The following is a 12291-nucleotide window of genomic DNA, read 5'->3' as shown; positions in this document are numbered from 1 at the left end:
TATACAAGCTGCATTTTGCTGCTTGTTTCGTTAACAGGGAACATGATAAGTTTATCATCATCAACATTTTGTTTAGTGAAGAGCCCTCGTCAGGATGAAAATTATCGTCGCACGCATTTATCAAAGGGTGGAATTAGCGCTTAAAGTTACGGGTCTCAAGGTGCTTGGTTTCTGTGCTTATAAATTGAATACACTTCACTCACAGAGTGCATCCCAGCAAAAGGGAGTACAATGACATCTACGGTATGACAGGGAAACCTTAGGAAAAGCGGAGGGTGAGTTATAATCGCTCCCACGGAAAGCAGTGATAAGTCTAGAGGCTGATGTCACTTTTGAGGAACGTTTTTGTTTTAAATAATTTTTATGCGGGGGAGTCCAGAATCATTGCAAGTCAAGTTTAGTGCGATTGAAATTAAGGTCCAGTTTACTATACTGCTAGAAAACTTTGAGTAGGACTTCAGACTTTTAATGAATGATTTATAAAACTTATTTGCGGTCCATTCTTCATTGAAAAAAGTTTTCAGACAACATTTCCAAACGGGGGAGTCCAGAATCAGTGCAAGTCAAGTTCAGTGCGATTGAAATTAAGGTCCAGTTTACTATACTGCTAGAAAACTTTCAGCAGAACTTGACTTTTAATGAATGATTTGTCAAACTTATTAGAACGAAAGAATCTATGGCGCGGGACTATTCAGATAACAACTGAAGCCCAAAATTTCGATATGAACCTTTAATTAAAGTCATATTGCGGTCCATTCTTCATTGGAAAAAGTTTCCAGACAACATTTCCAAATTATTTCCAGCCAAAAAAAAAGGAAAGAATGTTTTCCACTCACACTACAACGGTGGTCAACGGGGGCAGACAGATTTGAATGGACCTTGATCATGTAATTACCAAGAGCTAAATTAAACCGCCAAAAAATTGAAAGAGCATTGATGTTAACTTTTTCACCAGCTCGGAGAATTTGTCTATTAAAAAACCAAGTAAATTTTTAGAATCGCATGATATTTCTAAACAAACACTCTGATTCTGTTTAGAGGTTTCAAGGAATTATTTAGTGGCACTGTGGAGAAAATCTCTGACTGCCGGGCATTCAGCGTTTACGTGGCCGTGCCTAGCAGTCTGATCAGAAGCGTCGAGAACCCAGCAATATTAATGTTATATTAATCGCTTAACAATTCTAAGTAATCAACTGATATTCCTACGAAGTTTGAAAGAACCTTAATTTTGGTGGAAATTCCGTGAAAAATTCTGACTTCTGGGCACTTCGTCGTCTTGAGAGGTCGTTATTAGAACATGGAATGACCTAGATCCATCTAAAACCACCTACAACCACCTAACACCAACTAAAACCACCTGAAACCACCTACAACCACCTTCAGAATACTATTTTACTATTACTATTCCGATTTTAGTTCTTGGTTTACCAGAGGCTTTCCATGCGCGGTTTCCGATTTCGGTTAGTCTTTTTTTTGACGCGCGCGAAAAGCTTCTGGAAAGGAGCATTGTTCCTTTAATAGAAGGCGGCTGCTGACCAGTCAATGTCTCAAGAGGGTCGCAGGCTCAAGTATTTTCAAAAATCATTGATTATAGGTGGTTTTTAAGTTGTTTTAGTTAGCTGTAGGTGGTTTTATGTGGTTGTAAGTGGTTTTAGGTGGTTGTAGGTCATTCCATGTTTTTGTACTTACGTTTCTGGAGACCGTGTCCGGCTTCCGGGCAGTTAGTCCGTTTTCAACTTGTTTTCTGTCCCTAGAGTTTTAAAATTTATTTGAAAATACATTTCAAAACTTTTAAAACAAGTCCCCTTTCACTCAGCGTGGTGAAGAGGGGCTCTCGGGAAATTTGGTGATCCTCTCGTTTCAAAATACGACATCTGTCTTATTATACAGGAACATCGTCTGGTCGACTCTTTTGGTATATTTAGAAATATCTAAAAACCTATTCGCTCGAGCAAATAGCAAGGAACGGCAATATTACCGGTATCTTAGTGAATTCTTGTATAATGAGACAAAGTTGCTGTTGAAGTCCTAAATGTAATAACTGTCCTAAATGTAATAACTGTCCTAAATGTAATAAAGTCCTAAATGTAATAACATTTGGTCCTAAATGTAATAAAGCCCTAAATGTAATAAGCCTCCAATGCAATCCTTTAACTCCTTCAGTGTGCACGCTGGCAAGATGAAGTGAATCTTGTGTTCTGATTGGCTACTTGAGCAGGCATGATGGGCCCACCCTCGCCTGCTCGGGATTCCCCGTATTGATCCCACGTAAGAAAACTTACAAAGTTCGTAACTTCTGGACAATGTTTGCATATACATATAAAAAAATAAACGACCCTCTTGGGTTTATTGTGCTGCAAACACAGTTGGCTTTCACTATGGGCTCTCGAAATAAACAGGCCATTCTTGATTCTTATCAAAGCGAAATCTTTCGCTATACAATGAATCCTTTAATGATTAAGCCAAGAGAATACAAACTCTCTTAAACAAGCTTGTATGGTCAAGATTACTGGATATCAGCATCGCTCTTTTTCTACTTTTCTATGGACCGAGACTTCGTCTCAGTCCATAAATATCCAGCCATTTTGATCTAACGCTTGGTCAATAACGTATATAAATATATTTTATGCAGACCCGTACAAATCTGGCAAGGGAAGACAGTACAAAATATACCCTTCCGAGCCCAGAATTTGTCTAATGTATAAGTCGATGGACTTCCTTTTCCTTGTAATTCGGTTCATCAAGTGTTAACTTCAGCACTGATGACAGAAGTATATCGTCAAAATCTGTTACACTTAAGAGTCTGAGCCAATGATATAAAGAGAGCTATTTGTCAACGTTCTAATTGCTTTTGCGTCCGTCAATTTGATGCCAAAAGCACATCAATATTAGTATAACGTTTTTTAGCTAATACTTCTCAACCTACGTCTTTAGCAAATGAAAAGATGTTGATTAATATCAGTGAGCCCACAATATTCCATGAATATTAGTCAGAGGATTCTTTGGTAGAACAGCTGTCACTTAAGCATCTCAATGTTAGCGCAGTTAAACGATTGCATAGGAAGCTTATTACATTTAGGACCGAACGTTATTACATTTAGGGCTTTATTACATTTAGGACCAAATGTTCTTACATTTATTAGGACTTTATTACATTTAGGACAGTTATTACATTTAGGACAGTTATTACATTTAGGACAGTTATTACATTTAGGACTTCAACAGTTGCAAGGTAAGCTACATAGAGTCGCAGCTTCCTCAAATTGTTATCGCACAGCCACTTGCAAACGTAGTAGTTTTCACACGAAATTGTCAGTGCGATTTCATCTATATAGATTGTAATTACAAGGCCGATAACAGCGCTGTGTTGACATTTTGTATATGTATCGGTTAGCTAAAAGCTTTGATTGAGTGGGCTAGGTCAAAGTTGATTATTTTTATGACTAATAAGTTTGTCATGTATACGACAAGTTCTTGCTTAAAGGAGACAAGAAGGAAAGCAGAATGGCGAAAAATTGTGGAAAATCCACTCTGAATGAAAAGTTGGCTCCACGCCGCTTCCTCAAATAATTGCACGATAATGTTCTCCCGTTATTTGGTTTTATCTAGAGGGGGCCTGGAACTCAACAGGCTCACCCAAGCAAGGGGATCAATTTGGCCGGCCGCGTGCAAATATCCCGCGCAAAATTTTAAACAAAAACAAGGGTAGCAACGCTGTCACGTAACTAGTATGCCAAGAAACTTAAACGTTCATAAAAAGTAGAGGAAGGAAAACTCGACACTCTTCGAGCACAAAGCTTATTCAATGACGGGTATCCTGATTATTTATCATTTTGTTTTAGGCTATACCATTTAAGGCTTTATAAAAGTAACGAGGTTCTACAAAACACCGTGACTTATTGGATTTTACGTAAGTTTAGAACTCTTCGAGAGCAAGTTAGTTCTAAAATCCTGGAATAACATGCGAAGACATTTGGCCGTTGCGTTGAACATGCTAATAATGGCTACGTATTTTGTAGGTCTCAAGTGATGGCACCAAAAGGCGGTTACAGGAAAATCTCTGCTGATGAAGATAAAAAAGTCAGTTTTGTATCTTCACTTCTTTTTCGTTGGATGAACGGGGTCCTTAGTGAGGGCAGTCAAAGACCTTTGGATCAAAATGACTTTTTACCCTTGTCAGAGGAGAACTCTGGCCGTTTTGTCACCGACAAGCTTCGAAAGAGCTGGGAAAGCGAGAAACATGATTGCAAGATGAATGGGAAAAGGCCCAGACTTTGGAAAAGCATGTTTGATATGCTTTCTGCCAAAGATGTTATCATCATTTTGACGGGGAATGTATTGTGTACAACTTCTCGCCTTCTCTTTCCACTGTTTCTCGGGTATCTTGTTTCTGAGCTTACGTCAAGTGAGGCAGAGAATACTTATCGTCTCTACACCTGCGCATTAGCTATGTGTCTCAATGGTTTGATTGGTGGTCTTGGTATGCACCAGCGAGACTACAGATGTGAAATATTAGGGATCAAAATTGGAAGTGCCCTGAGGGGACTGGTGTACCACAAGGTAGGCACGATCTTAAAGAGCATTCTATGCATTTTTTGAAGGCTCAACCGATTTTTCTAATACCCTAAACACCCCAAATTAAGTCGAACAAGCTTGAAGACAAGTATCTATCCGATATAGGATAATTTTTTTAAAAATCTGATCGATTGCAATCGGCTTATGCCATGGAGACCTAGAAGGAGAGGGTTATAAAACATCATCGCTAGTTGCTGCTTCTGAGAGAGCAAACAATCTTGCTCACCAACAAAATAATCGAAGAAACAACAGTTATTTAGCCTGCAGTTAAGTAGGCTACAGAAACCATAACGTATACGGCCGCACTTCTGAACGAGACTCAAAATGGCTGAGTTGTCGCTCTTTTTACACATTCAAAGATAACTTAGGAGAGGTTTGGTTACTCTCGTCTTGAAACGCATTCATGAATATCTTTATGAAGGAGATTAAACTCAGATGGTTTATGGAACCTACTTCTTCTTTAATGTTTAACCTGTACTTTCTTTCAGACGCTTCTACTCAGTAAGCAGACGTTACTGAAATTCACTGCCGGACGCTTATTCGATCTGATATCCAATGATGTTAAAAAAATGGAAGAAGAGACAGTCAAGTTTTTTTTCACAGCCATTTTCGCAGTCCCTGCTTATGCAGGGGTCATATTCCTTATCTACAATTTGATTGGTTGGCAGGCTGCTATGGGTGTGTTCCTCATGTGTATACTCATGCCATACTTTGCCGTCTTGTCCTATGCTAACGCTAAGCTGCGCTTGCGCACAGCTACAGTATCCGATGAACGAATTTCCCTAATGAATCAAGTAGTTTCCGGGATCCGCGCGGTCAAAATGCATGCGTGGGAGGAGGAATATGGACGAAAGATAAAACATGTGAGAAGGTAAGGTAAATTATTATTTTTATTCAGAAGTAGGCTCCAACGACTAGCTTTATTCATTCCCGTAGTTGTTGACCCAAATTATTCAAACCTCGGAAATAGATAACCACAATCTGTTTTCTCTCCACTGAGAGCTTTATTAGCTTGGCAGTTTAAACATGCCCCCCCCCCCCCAAAAAAAAAAAATGTCTGTGGACCGCTGTATCAGCCAATCAGAATGCCTCTTTTCACAAAAAACAAGTGTCTCTTGTAACCCATATTATAACCGCAGGACTGGCCGGTCAGTTAAAAAATTACAGTAAATACTGAGTAGATAGTGTTAAAAGTGCACTCTGGAAATGATTGGCTACTCAAACTCCGAATAGCCTTTGCAATTCACCTTCGAGCGACTCGCGCGGGAGTTGCGCCCGGAAATATTGTAACCTTTTTTTTCCTCAGTGTCGGTGAAAGGGGGTGGATATCATCTCCACCCCAGAGAATAATCGATTATTATTATTATAGGTAGAACATCTCATCGAGTCTAACTTGTCTTCAAGTTAGTATTATTTTTTATACGCTGGTATGAGGGTGCGCTTGCCACCCGCTCACCTTGTTAATATTTCAGATTAGAGAGAACACTGACCACGAGCTGGTTCGACAGAATGCCCACATAACTTATGATAACCTTCTTTTTCAGAAATGAAATCAGGGTCATTTCGAAGAGGGCAGCCATTCAGTCAAGTATCGATGCCTTGTTATACAGTGCGACGCCACTGGCCACTCTGGTGTCAGTAATTACTATGGTGCTTGGAGGCTACACCCTCACGCCCGCCAATGTTTTCATGCTCCTGTCGTTTATGGGTGTTATAAAATTGAGTGGCATGTTGAATATGACATATGGTTTAATGGTAACGTATGACGCCTACGTTTCACTCGGAAGAATCGAAGAATTCCTTCTTTTGGAAAATCTGTCAAAAGCCTCGGAGAGTGATGAAAGCAACGAGCCCCAACAAAAAGCGAAAAGAACCTCAGGTAACGAAAGTTTCAGTAATATGAAAAAGGAAGAGGAAAATGCGGAGAAAGTTTCTCTGTCTCGTGAAGTAACAGATAAAGGGTTCATTATACTATACGTGTCAAATTTAAGCTACGCAAAAACGCATCGTGAAGATGAATTTATTCTTGAGGATATCAACTTCTTTGCACCTTCAAAGAGTTTAACAGTCATCACCGGCCCGGTTGGAAGTGGTAAGTCTACTCTGCTCTCAGCGATCGCTGGTGAAATTCCGAACGCCGATGGAACGATTGATTATCAAGGTTCTGTCACTTACTTGCCTCAGACTGCTTGGGTGTTCTCAGGAACGATAAAAGAAAACATTCTGTTTGGTCAACCCTTCGAGGAGTCCAAGTACGAAAGAATAATCGACGTCTGTGCTCTGAAAGAAGACTTTAAGCAGTTACCTGATGGTGATCAAACAGTTGTTGGAGAACGCGGCGAGGTTCTGAGTGGAGGGCAACGGGCGAGAGTAAGTTTAGCTCGTGCAGTTTATGCTGACGGAGATATTTATCTATTGGATGATCCACTGAGTGCTGTCGATTTTAAAGTTGGCCAACACATCTTTAACAAATGCATCAAAGATTTACTAGGGGATAAAGTCGTTGTGTTTGCCTCTCATCAGCAACAGCACCTGGAAAATGCTGATCAAGTGATTGTGTTGTACAAGGGGCGTGTCCTCGACAAGGGACGCTTTCCTGAGCTGCACGAAAAAGGTGTAATCAGTACAACTATTGACCCGCTCTATAAAGCAGCTCTCAAGGACAAAACGGACTCATCTGAGCCGTTCGGCAGGGAAGATAAGGGGGAAGACGATGATGCTGAAAAATGCCAGAAAACACATGCTATGCCCAATGAAGCGAGGAGTTTGGAGATAGCGAAGGAGGATCGGGGAATCGGAGTTGTGACATCCAGGCTTTATTGGAACTATTTCAGAAGTGGAGCACATCCTTTGATAATAACTGGAATGGTTGGTTTAAGTCTCATTACTCAAGGTAAACTTATTGTTAGAGTGAGTTACAAACCCTGGGTTAAGCCCTAATTTCTTTTATTCTATTTCATACAAATCATTTCACATTGACTATGCTTTTTACCAACAATACGCGTTGTTTTTGGGATTAGACGGTAGAGTCAAGAGACACTGCACAGATTTTTGACCATGTTCTTGACATCTCACTTGCTCGTACAAGCGCGAGGCAAGCGCGAGTGAATAGCGAGTCACGTGCGAATGGAAGAGCTGGTGTTTTTCTCCACGCATTTGCCTTGCACTTGTCTCCACTCGCCTGAAAAAAAGTTAAAAAAAAAACACTCGCTCTACAAAGTATCTTTATGAGACCAAATGAAGTTTTCTAACAATATTATATGGAACATGGTTGACTGCTTCATTTTTTCTGTGACGTTATGGTGTTTACAAAAACATTCCCAGGACACCAACGGTAGTAACTAATCCAGCCGAGTTGTCTCTAGGCCCAATAAATCTTACATTGTTCAACCGAGTGATCCTATAGAAATACATTTCAGCCACTTCATATTAATGATGTTTCTTTCAGCCATCATAGCTGCTCCAGACTTGTGGCTCTCATTTCTTGCAAGGTTAGACCCAGAGGATCAGAAGGACAAGACATATCTATCTGTCTTCGCCTGTTTAGTTGGCGCGTGTTTCACATTTAGTATCGTTTGGGCTTATGGATTCTTGCATGTTTGTCTAAAGTGCGCCGAGCGTCTTCACGATAAAATGGTTGTGGCCATTTTACAAGCACCTGTCCTATTCTTTGATTCAAATCCAGTGGGAAGAATCCTAAATCGCTTCTCCAATGATATTGGCTGCGTAGATGAGATGTTACCCAAAACATTCCTGACGACAATGCAGATGCTCTTGGTGATATTTGCCCAAATTCTGGTAATAGTTGCCACAAATGCTTGGCTGGTGTTTCTTGTTGTTCCAATTTCCGTACTGGTCGTTTTTCTATCCAATTATTACTTAAAGACTGCCAGAGAACTAAAGAGGTTAGAGTCGATATCCCGAAGCCCAGTGTTTGCTCATTTTTCAGAGACTTTGATAGGACTGGACACGATTCGTACGAGAGGAAGACAGAGAGATTTTGTGGATGCACTTTACAGGTATGTCAGAGACATTGATTCAGTGTGTGGTGTCAGAGCCGATAAGTGCACAGAGCACAAACGAGTTATGATTGCTCATTTTGTATGAGGTATTTATTTTTTATCTACCGCCTATACACGAAATTGTATCACGCGTCTCTTATAATCCTATCTGGTATGTGCTAAGACACTGGTCAGCAAGTGGACCTTTCCGTATACGAGGCACGGTCGCGGAGCAAAGCTATCCGAAAGAGGCATGAAGGGCACTACCAGTGGAAAGACTACAGTAATTGCTATGTGTGGTTTTCGTCCTTCTGATAGGATTTTAACAGACGCATAATATGGACGGTCAATCATTAGGATCGTGCAACGCAGAAATTTCACGATTAATCAAAACTTTTACAAATTTATCGAATGTGATTGGCATGCTCGTAATTAATCAGTGTAATAGGACAGTTGACAAGACATGCCTACGTGTAAGTATATACGCGCGCTGTTGTCGCGAATTTCGCTGAGCTTTTTTTTATGAAAACGTATAATTGTTGTCTAGTTTCTTTCTCTAAGACAACGTCATGTCGTTGAATTCTGTCCTTAATAGTACTCGTGGTTAAAAATATCAGACTCCCGCTTAGCAGTCGTCCAATTTTGTTAATAACTCGTGTGATTACCGACCGAATTGGACTCCATTATGAGTTTAACAGGAAATACAGTCAAGTGCCACTCGTCTTCTCCTTCTGATAAATGTTATACTTAGTATAAAAGATGTAGTTGTGATAGTGAACAATTAAGAGCTGGCGATTTTTGGAGAATTTACTATTTTTAATGAAAAAGTATCCATTTCGTTAACAAATTCGGCTCTAGCGGCTCTTACTTTATCTGAGCGAATGGAGAATACCTAAGAATGAGGTGTGGTTACGGAAATGATCTTTCGGACAGCTAGCTAGAAGCTTACGGATGTTTCTCGGAGAGTAACATCTTTTTAAGGGAGTGGCATGTCGGGCGGAATTTGTTGAAGGGCTCCGTTACATTGTCAGGCCGAAGGAGACTCTGGTCTCACTTCAGTGTGCAGACCCGATGTAATCTCTTTGAGGTTTTTTTGGAGTGATTATCTTAAAAATACAATTTGCTAATAACAAGCCAATGAAAACAAAAGAAAAGATCACAAGTAGTGAAAGAGGACTTAACTTTTTAACAAGGAAACGGCATCGGGCGTACTAGTAGAAAAACGCGTTCGACCAATAGGCGGTTGGTTTTGCGCAAGTTTATTGGACCAATCACTTACAAAGCTGATACAATTCGGTTTATTTTCAACAGTCAACTAAAAAGTCACTCCATTATTAAAACTTGTTGTGATAAAAACTCGTCCCCGCAGATATCAAGATGTTCATAATCAGGCGTACATTATGGTGATGTCCAGCGGTAGGTGGCTCGGTGCACGTTTGGATTGTCTCGCTTCCTTGTTAGTCGGTGCAGTTGCTCTGGCTGCAATCTTGGTATCTCAAGATGCCGGTAAGCTTAAGATTCTTAGTAACGATTTTGAGTCTTTGTATGTAAAGTAAGAATCTATATGGTCGTGTATTAACACAGCATGAACAGCTGAATAATAAAATAAGTGTGACTATACGTGCTCTGTCATTAACGGGTAGTTTTTAAACACGACAGAAACGTGAGAGTCACTCGGGTGGCTTAAGTGCTGAGAAAACTTTCAAGTGTCTAGGTTAGGTAACCTAGCCTTGTCAATTTTCGGTATATGCTTTGAGCTATGGAGAGAAAACAAGTAACAAGTCCGGAATTTATGGACTTAAGTTCCCATTTTTCTTTTCAGCTTACGCTGGTCTCGCTCTTGTTTACGTCATCCAAACTCTAACCATGACTCAATACGCTGTTAGAAAAACCTCTGAAGTGGAAAACTACATGACGTCAGTTGAGCGAGTTATGACCTACACCAAACTTGACCGGGAGCCTGGATACGAGGAAGAACGAACATCCCTACAAGATTGGCCTCGGAGAGGAAGTATTGTTTTGAGAAATGTGTCATTGACGCACTATCCGGGGGGGCCTCAAGTGCTGAAGAACATCAATCTTAGCATCAAAGGAGGAGCAAAGATCGGAGTTGCCGGCCGTACGGGAGCTGGGAAGTCATCTTTTGTAGCAGCTCTTATGCGCATGCCTGATGCTGATGGAGAGATAATCATCGACCATGTTCCAGTTAAGGAGATAGGCCTCCTACAAGCTCGACGAGGTATCTCGGTTCTTGGCCAAAGTCCTGTTCTTTTTAGTGGATCATTGAGGAAAAATCTCGATTTTTTAGACAAGTTTCAAGACGCTGAATTATGGCAGGCTTTAGAGGATGTACATCTGAAAGATTTTGTCGGGAGGCTTGACGCCAAGCTGGATTACGAACTGCTGGAACATGGCGCTAATGTGAGTGTCGGAGAGCGGCAGTTAATTTGCTTAGCTCGTGTGCTGCTACAGCAAAGTAAAATCGTCGTCTTGGACGAGCCAACTGCGCATGTTGACCCAGACACAGAGCAGACGATCTGGAATGTAGTGCGGGAGAAACTGAAGGAGTCCACAGTCATCACAATAGCCCACCGTTTGAACACGATAAAAGAATGCGAGAAGATTTTGGTCTTGAAAGATGGAAAAGTAGAAGGATTTGACAAATTTGATTCAATAATGAACAGTAAGTGAGATCTAAGGTTGAAATACCTCGATTGTCACGCAAGTCCTGCAGAGCATTAGATGTTTTATAATTGATAATCTTCTCCAGAGCTCTAATTCTGCACATCATGGAAAAGAATGACCTGCGATGTTTTTCCCTGTTTTGACTCCTAAGCATCTTTAAAATCTCTTTCGCTGTCATGTTTCGGGGTGTCACACAACGTCCACTTTGCCATGGGTCTGTTCAGTAATAGACCACAGATGAAGTCATAATGTGGTAAGAACAGAAAAACCGGTGCACTAGGCGCAGGCGAGTGTGTCACTGATGTTCCTACTGCTCTATGACGTCCTCTGTGATCTATTAATGAACAGACCCACCATACATGCCATAACGTAGATTACATTTGTTTTATGTCATAAACAAAGCAAAATTGTTCTCATGTGGACGTCACATATCCGTCTGTCCTCCAGATGATAATATTTAAAAAACCAATAGAGATGCCTTAGGAATGCACTCAAGAAACAAGATAGCAGTTTATTCAGAAATAGGAAACTGTTCAGCAGCGTAGCTATGTTATATGCTATAAAAAGTAAATTAGCCACCGTAAAGGGTGAAAAAGCTAAATCAGCTTTTTTACCCTTTACGGTGGCTAATTTACGTTTTCAACCCAGTTGTTAACACTAAATTACCTGCTATACTCTCCCACCGACGCAGCACCACAGTTTCTTTAGAAACTTACCCCTTTAAACATTAATTCACGTTGGGTATAAATTTAGATCTTCTTGGACAAGCGGAAAGAATGAGACGAGATACAGGTCTACGAGATAGCGGCACAGATTAGTTAAATTCCATGTATGAGAAATAACTCATTAGTCCCTCCTAAACATCTTACCTTAAAGATGAATAATCACTTATGCGTGACATAGCATTATTCGCGCGGATTTGAGACGCATTTAAACTAACTTTTCTCAGAGAACTTTTCTACTAATGTAATAGTAGTCATAGTAGTAGTAACCATAGGTTAAAATAGTTGGAAATCATAGGCTTTGAAGG

The 12291-nt window shown here is 40.4% G+C and overlaps 1 protein-coding gene across 1 annotated transcript; it reads left to right on the top strand.

The window, feature by feature from the left end:
• The first annotated feature begins 4029 nt into the window (after positions 1-4029).
• Positions 4030-11806, top strand: LOC113674072 (ATP-binding cassette sub-family C member 4-like). The gene is made up of 6 exons (XM_089189093.1): positions 4030-4560; positions 5064-5446; positions 6120-7468; positions 8024-8594; positions 9946-10082; positions 10399-11806. Exons 1-6 carry the CDS (start codon positions 4030-4032, stop codon positions 11265-11267), a joined length of 3840 nt encoding a protein of 1279 aa, XP_089045219.1. The 3' UTR covers positions 11268-11806.
• The last annotated feature ends 485 nt before the right edge of the window (positions 11807-12291 follow it).

Source organism: Pocillopora damicornis, chromosome 12 (genome assembly GCF_964200805.1).
Source record: "Pocillopora damicornis chromosome 12, jaPocDami1.2, whole genome shotgun sequence".
Lineage (NCBI taxonomy): Eukaryota > Metazoa > Cnidaria > Anthozoa > Scleractinia > Pocilloporidae > Pocillopora > Pocillopora damicornis.
Note: the sequence above shows the minus strand (reverse complement) of the source record. Positions and strands in the feature narration are given on the sequence as shown.

Bases quoted from the DNA above. Each gene is read 5' to 3' on its own strand.
- LOC113674072 (XM_089189093.1), top strand. From the start codon at position 4,030: ATGGCACCAAAAGGCGGTTACAGGAAAATCTCTGCTGATGAAGATAAA. The intron at 8,595-9,945 runs GTATGTCAGAGA...TCGTCCCCGCAG, and splicing joins TTTGTGGATGCACTTTACAG to ATATCAAGATGTTCATAATC. The intron at 10,083-10,398 runs GTAAGCTTAAGA...TTTTCTTTTCAG, and splicing joins CTTGGTATCTCAAGATGCCG to CTTACGCTGGTCTCGCTCTT.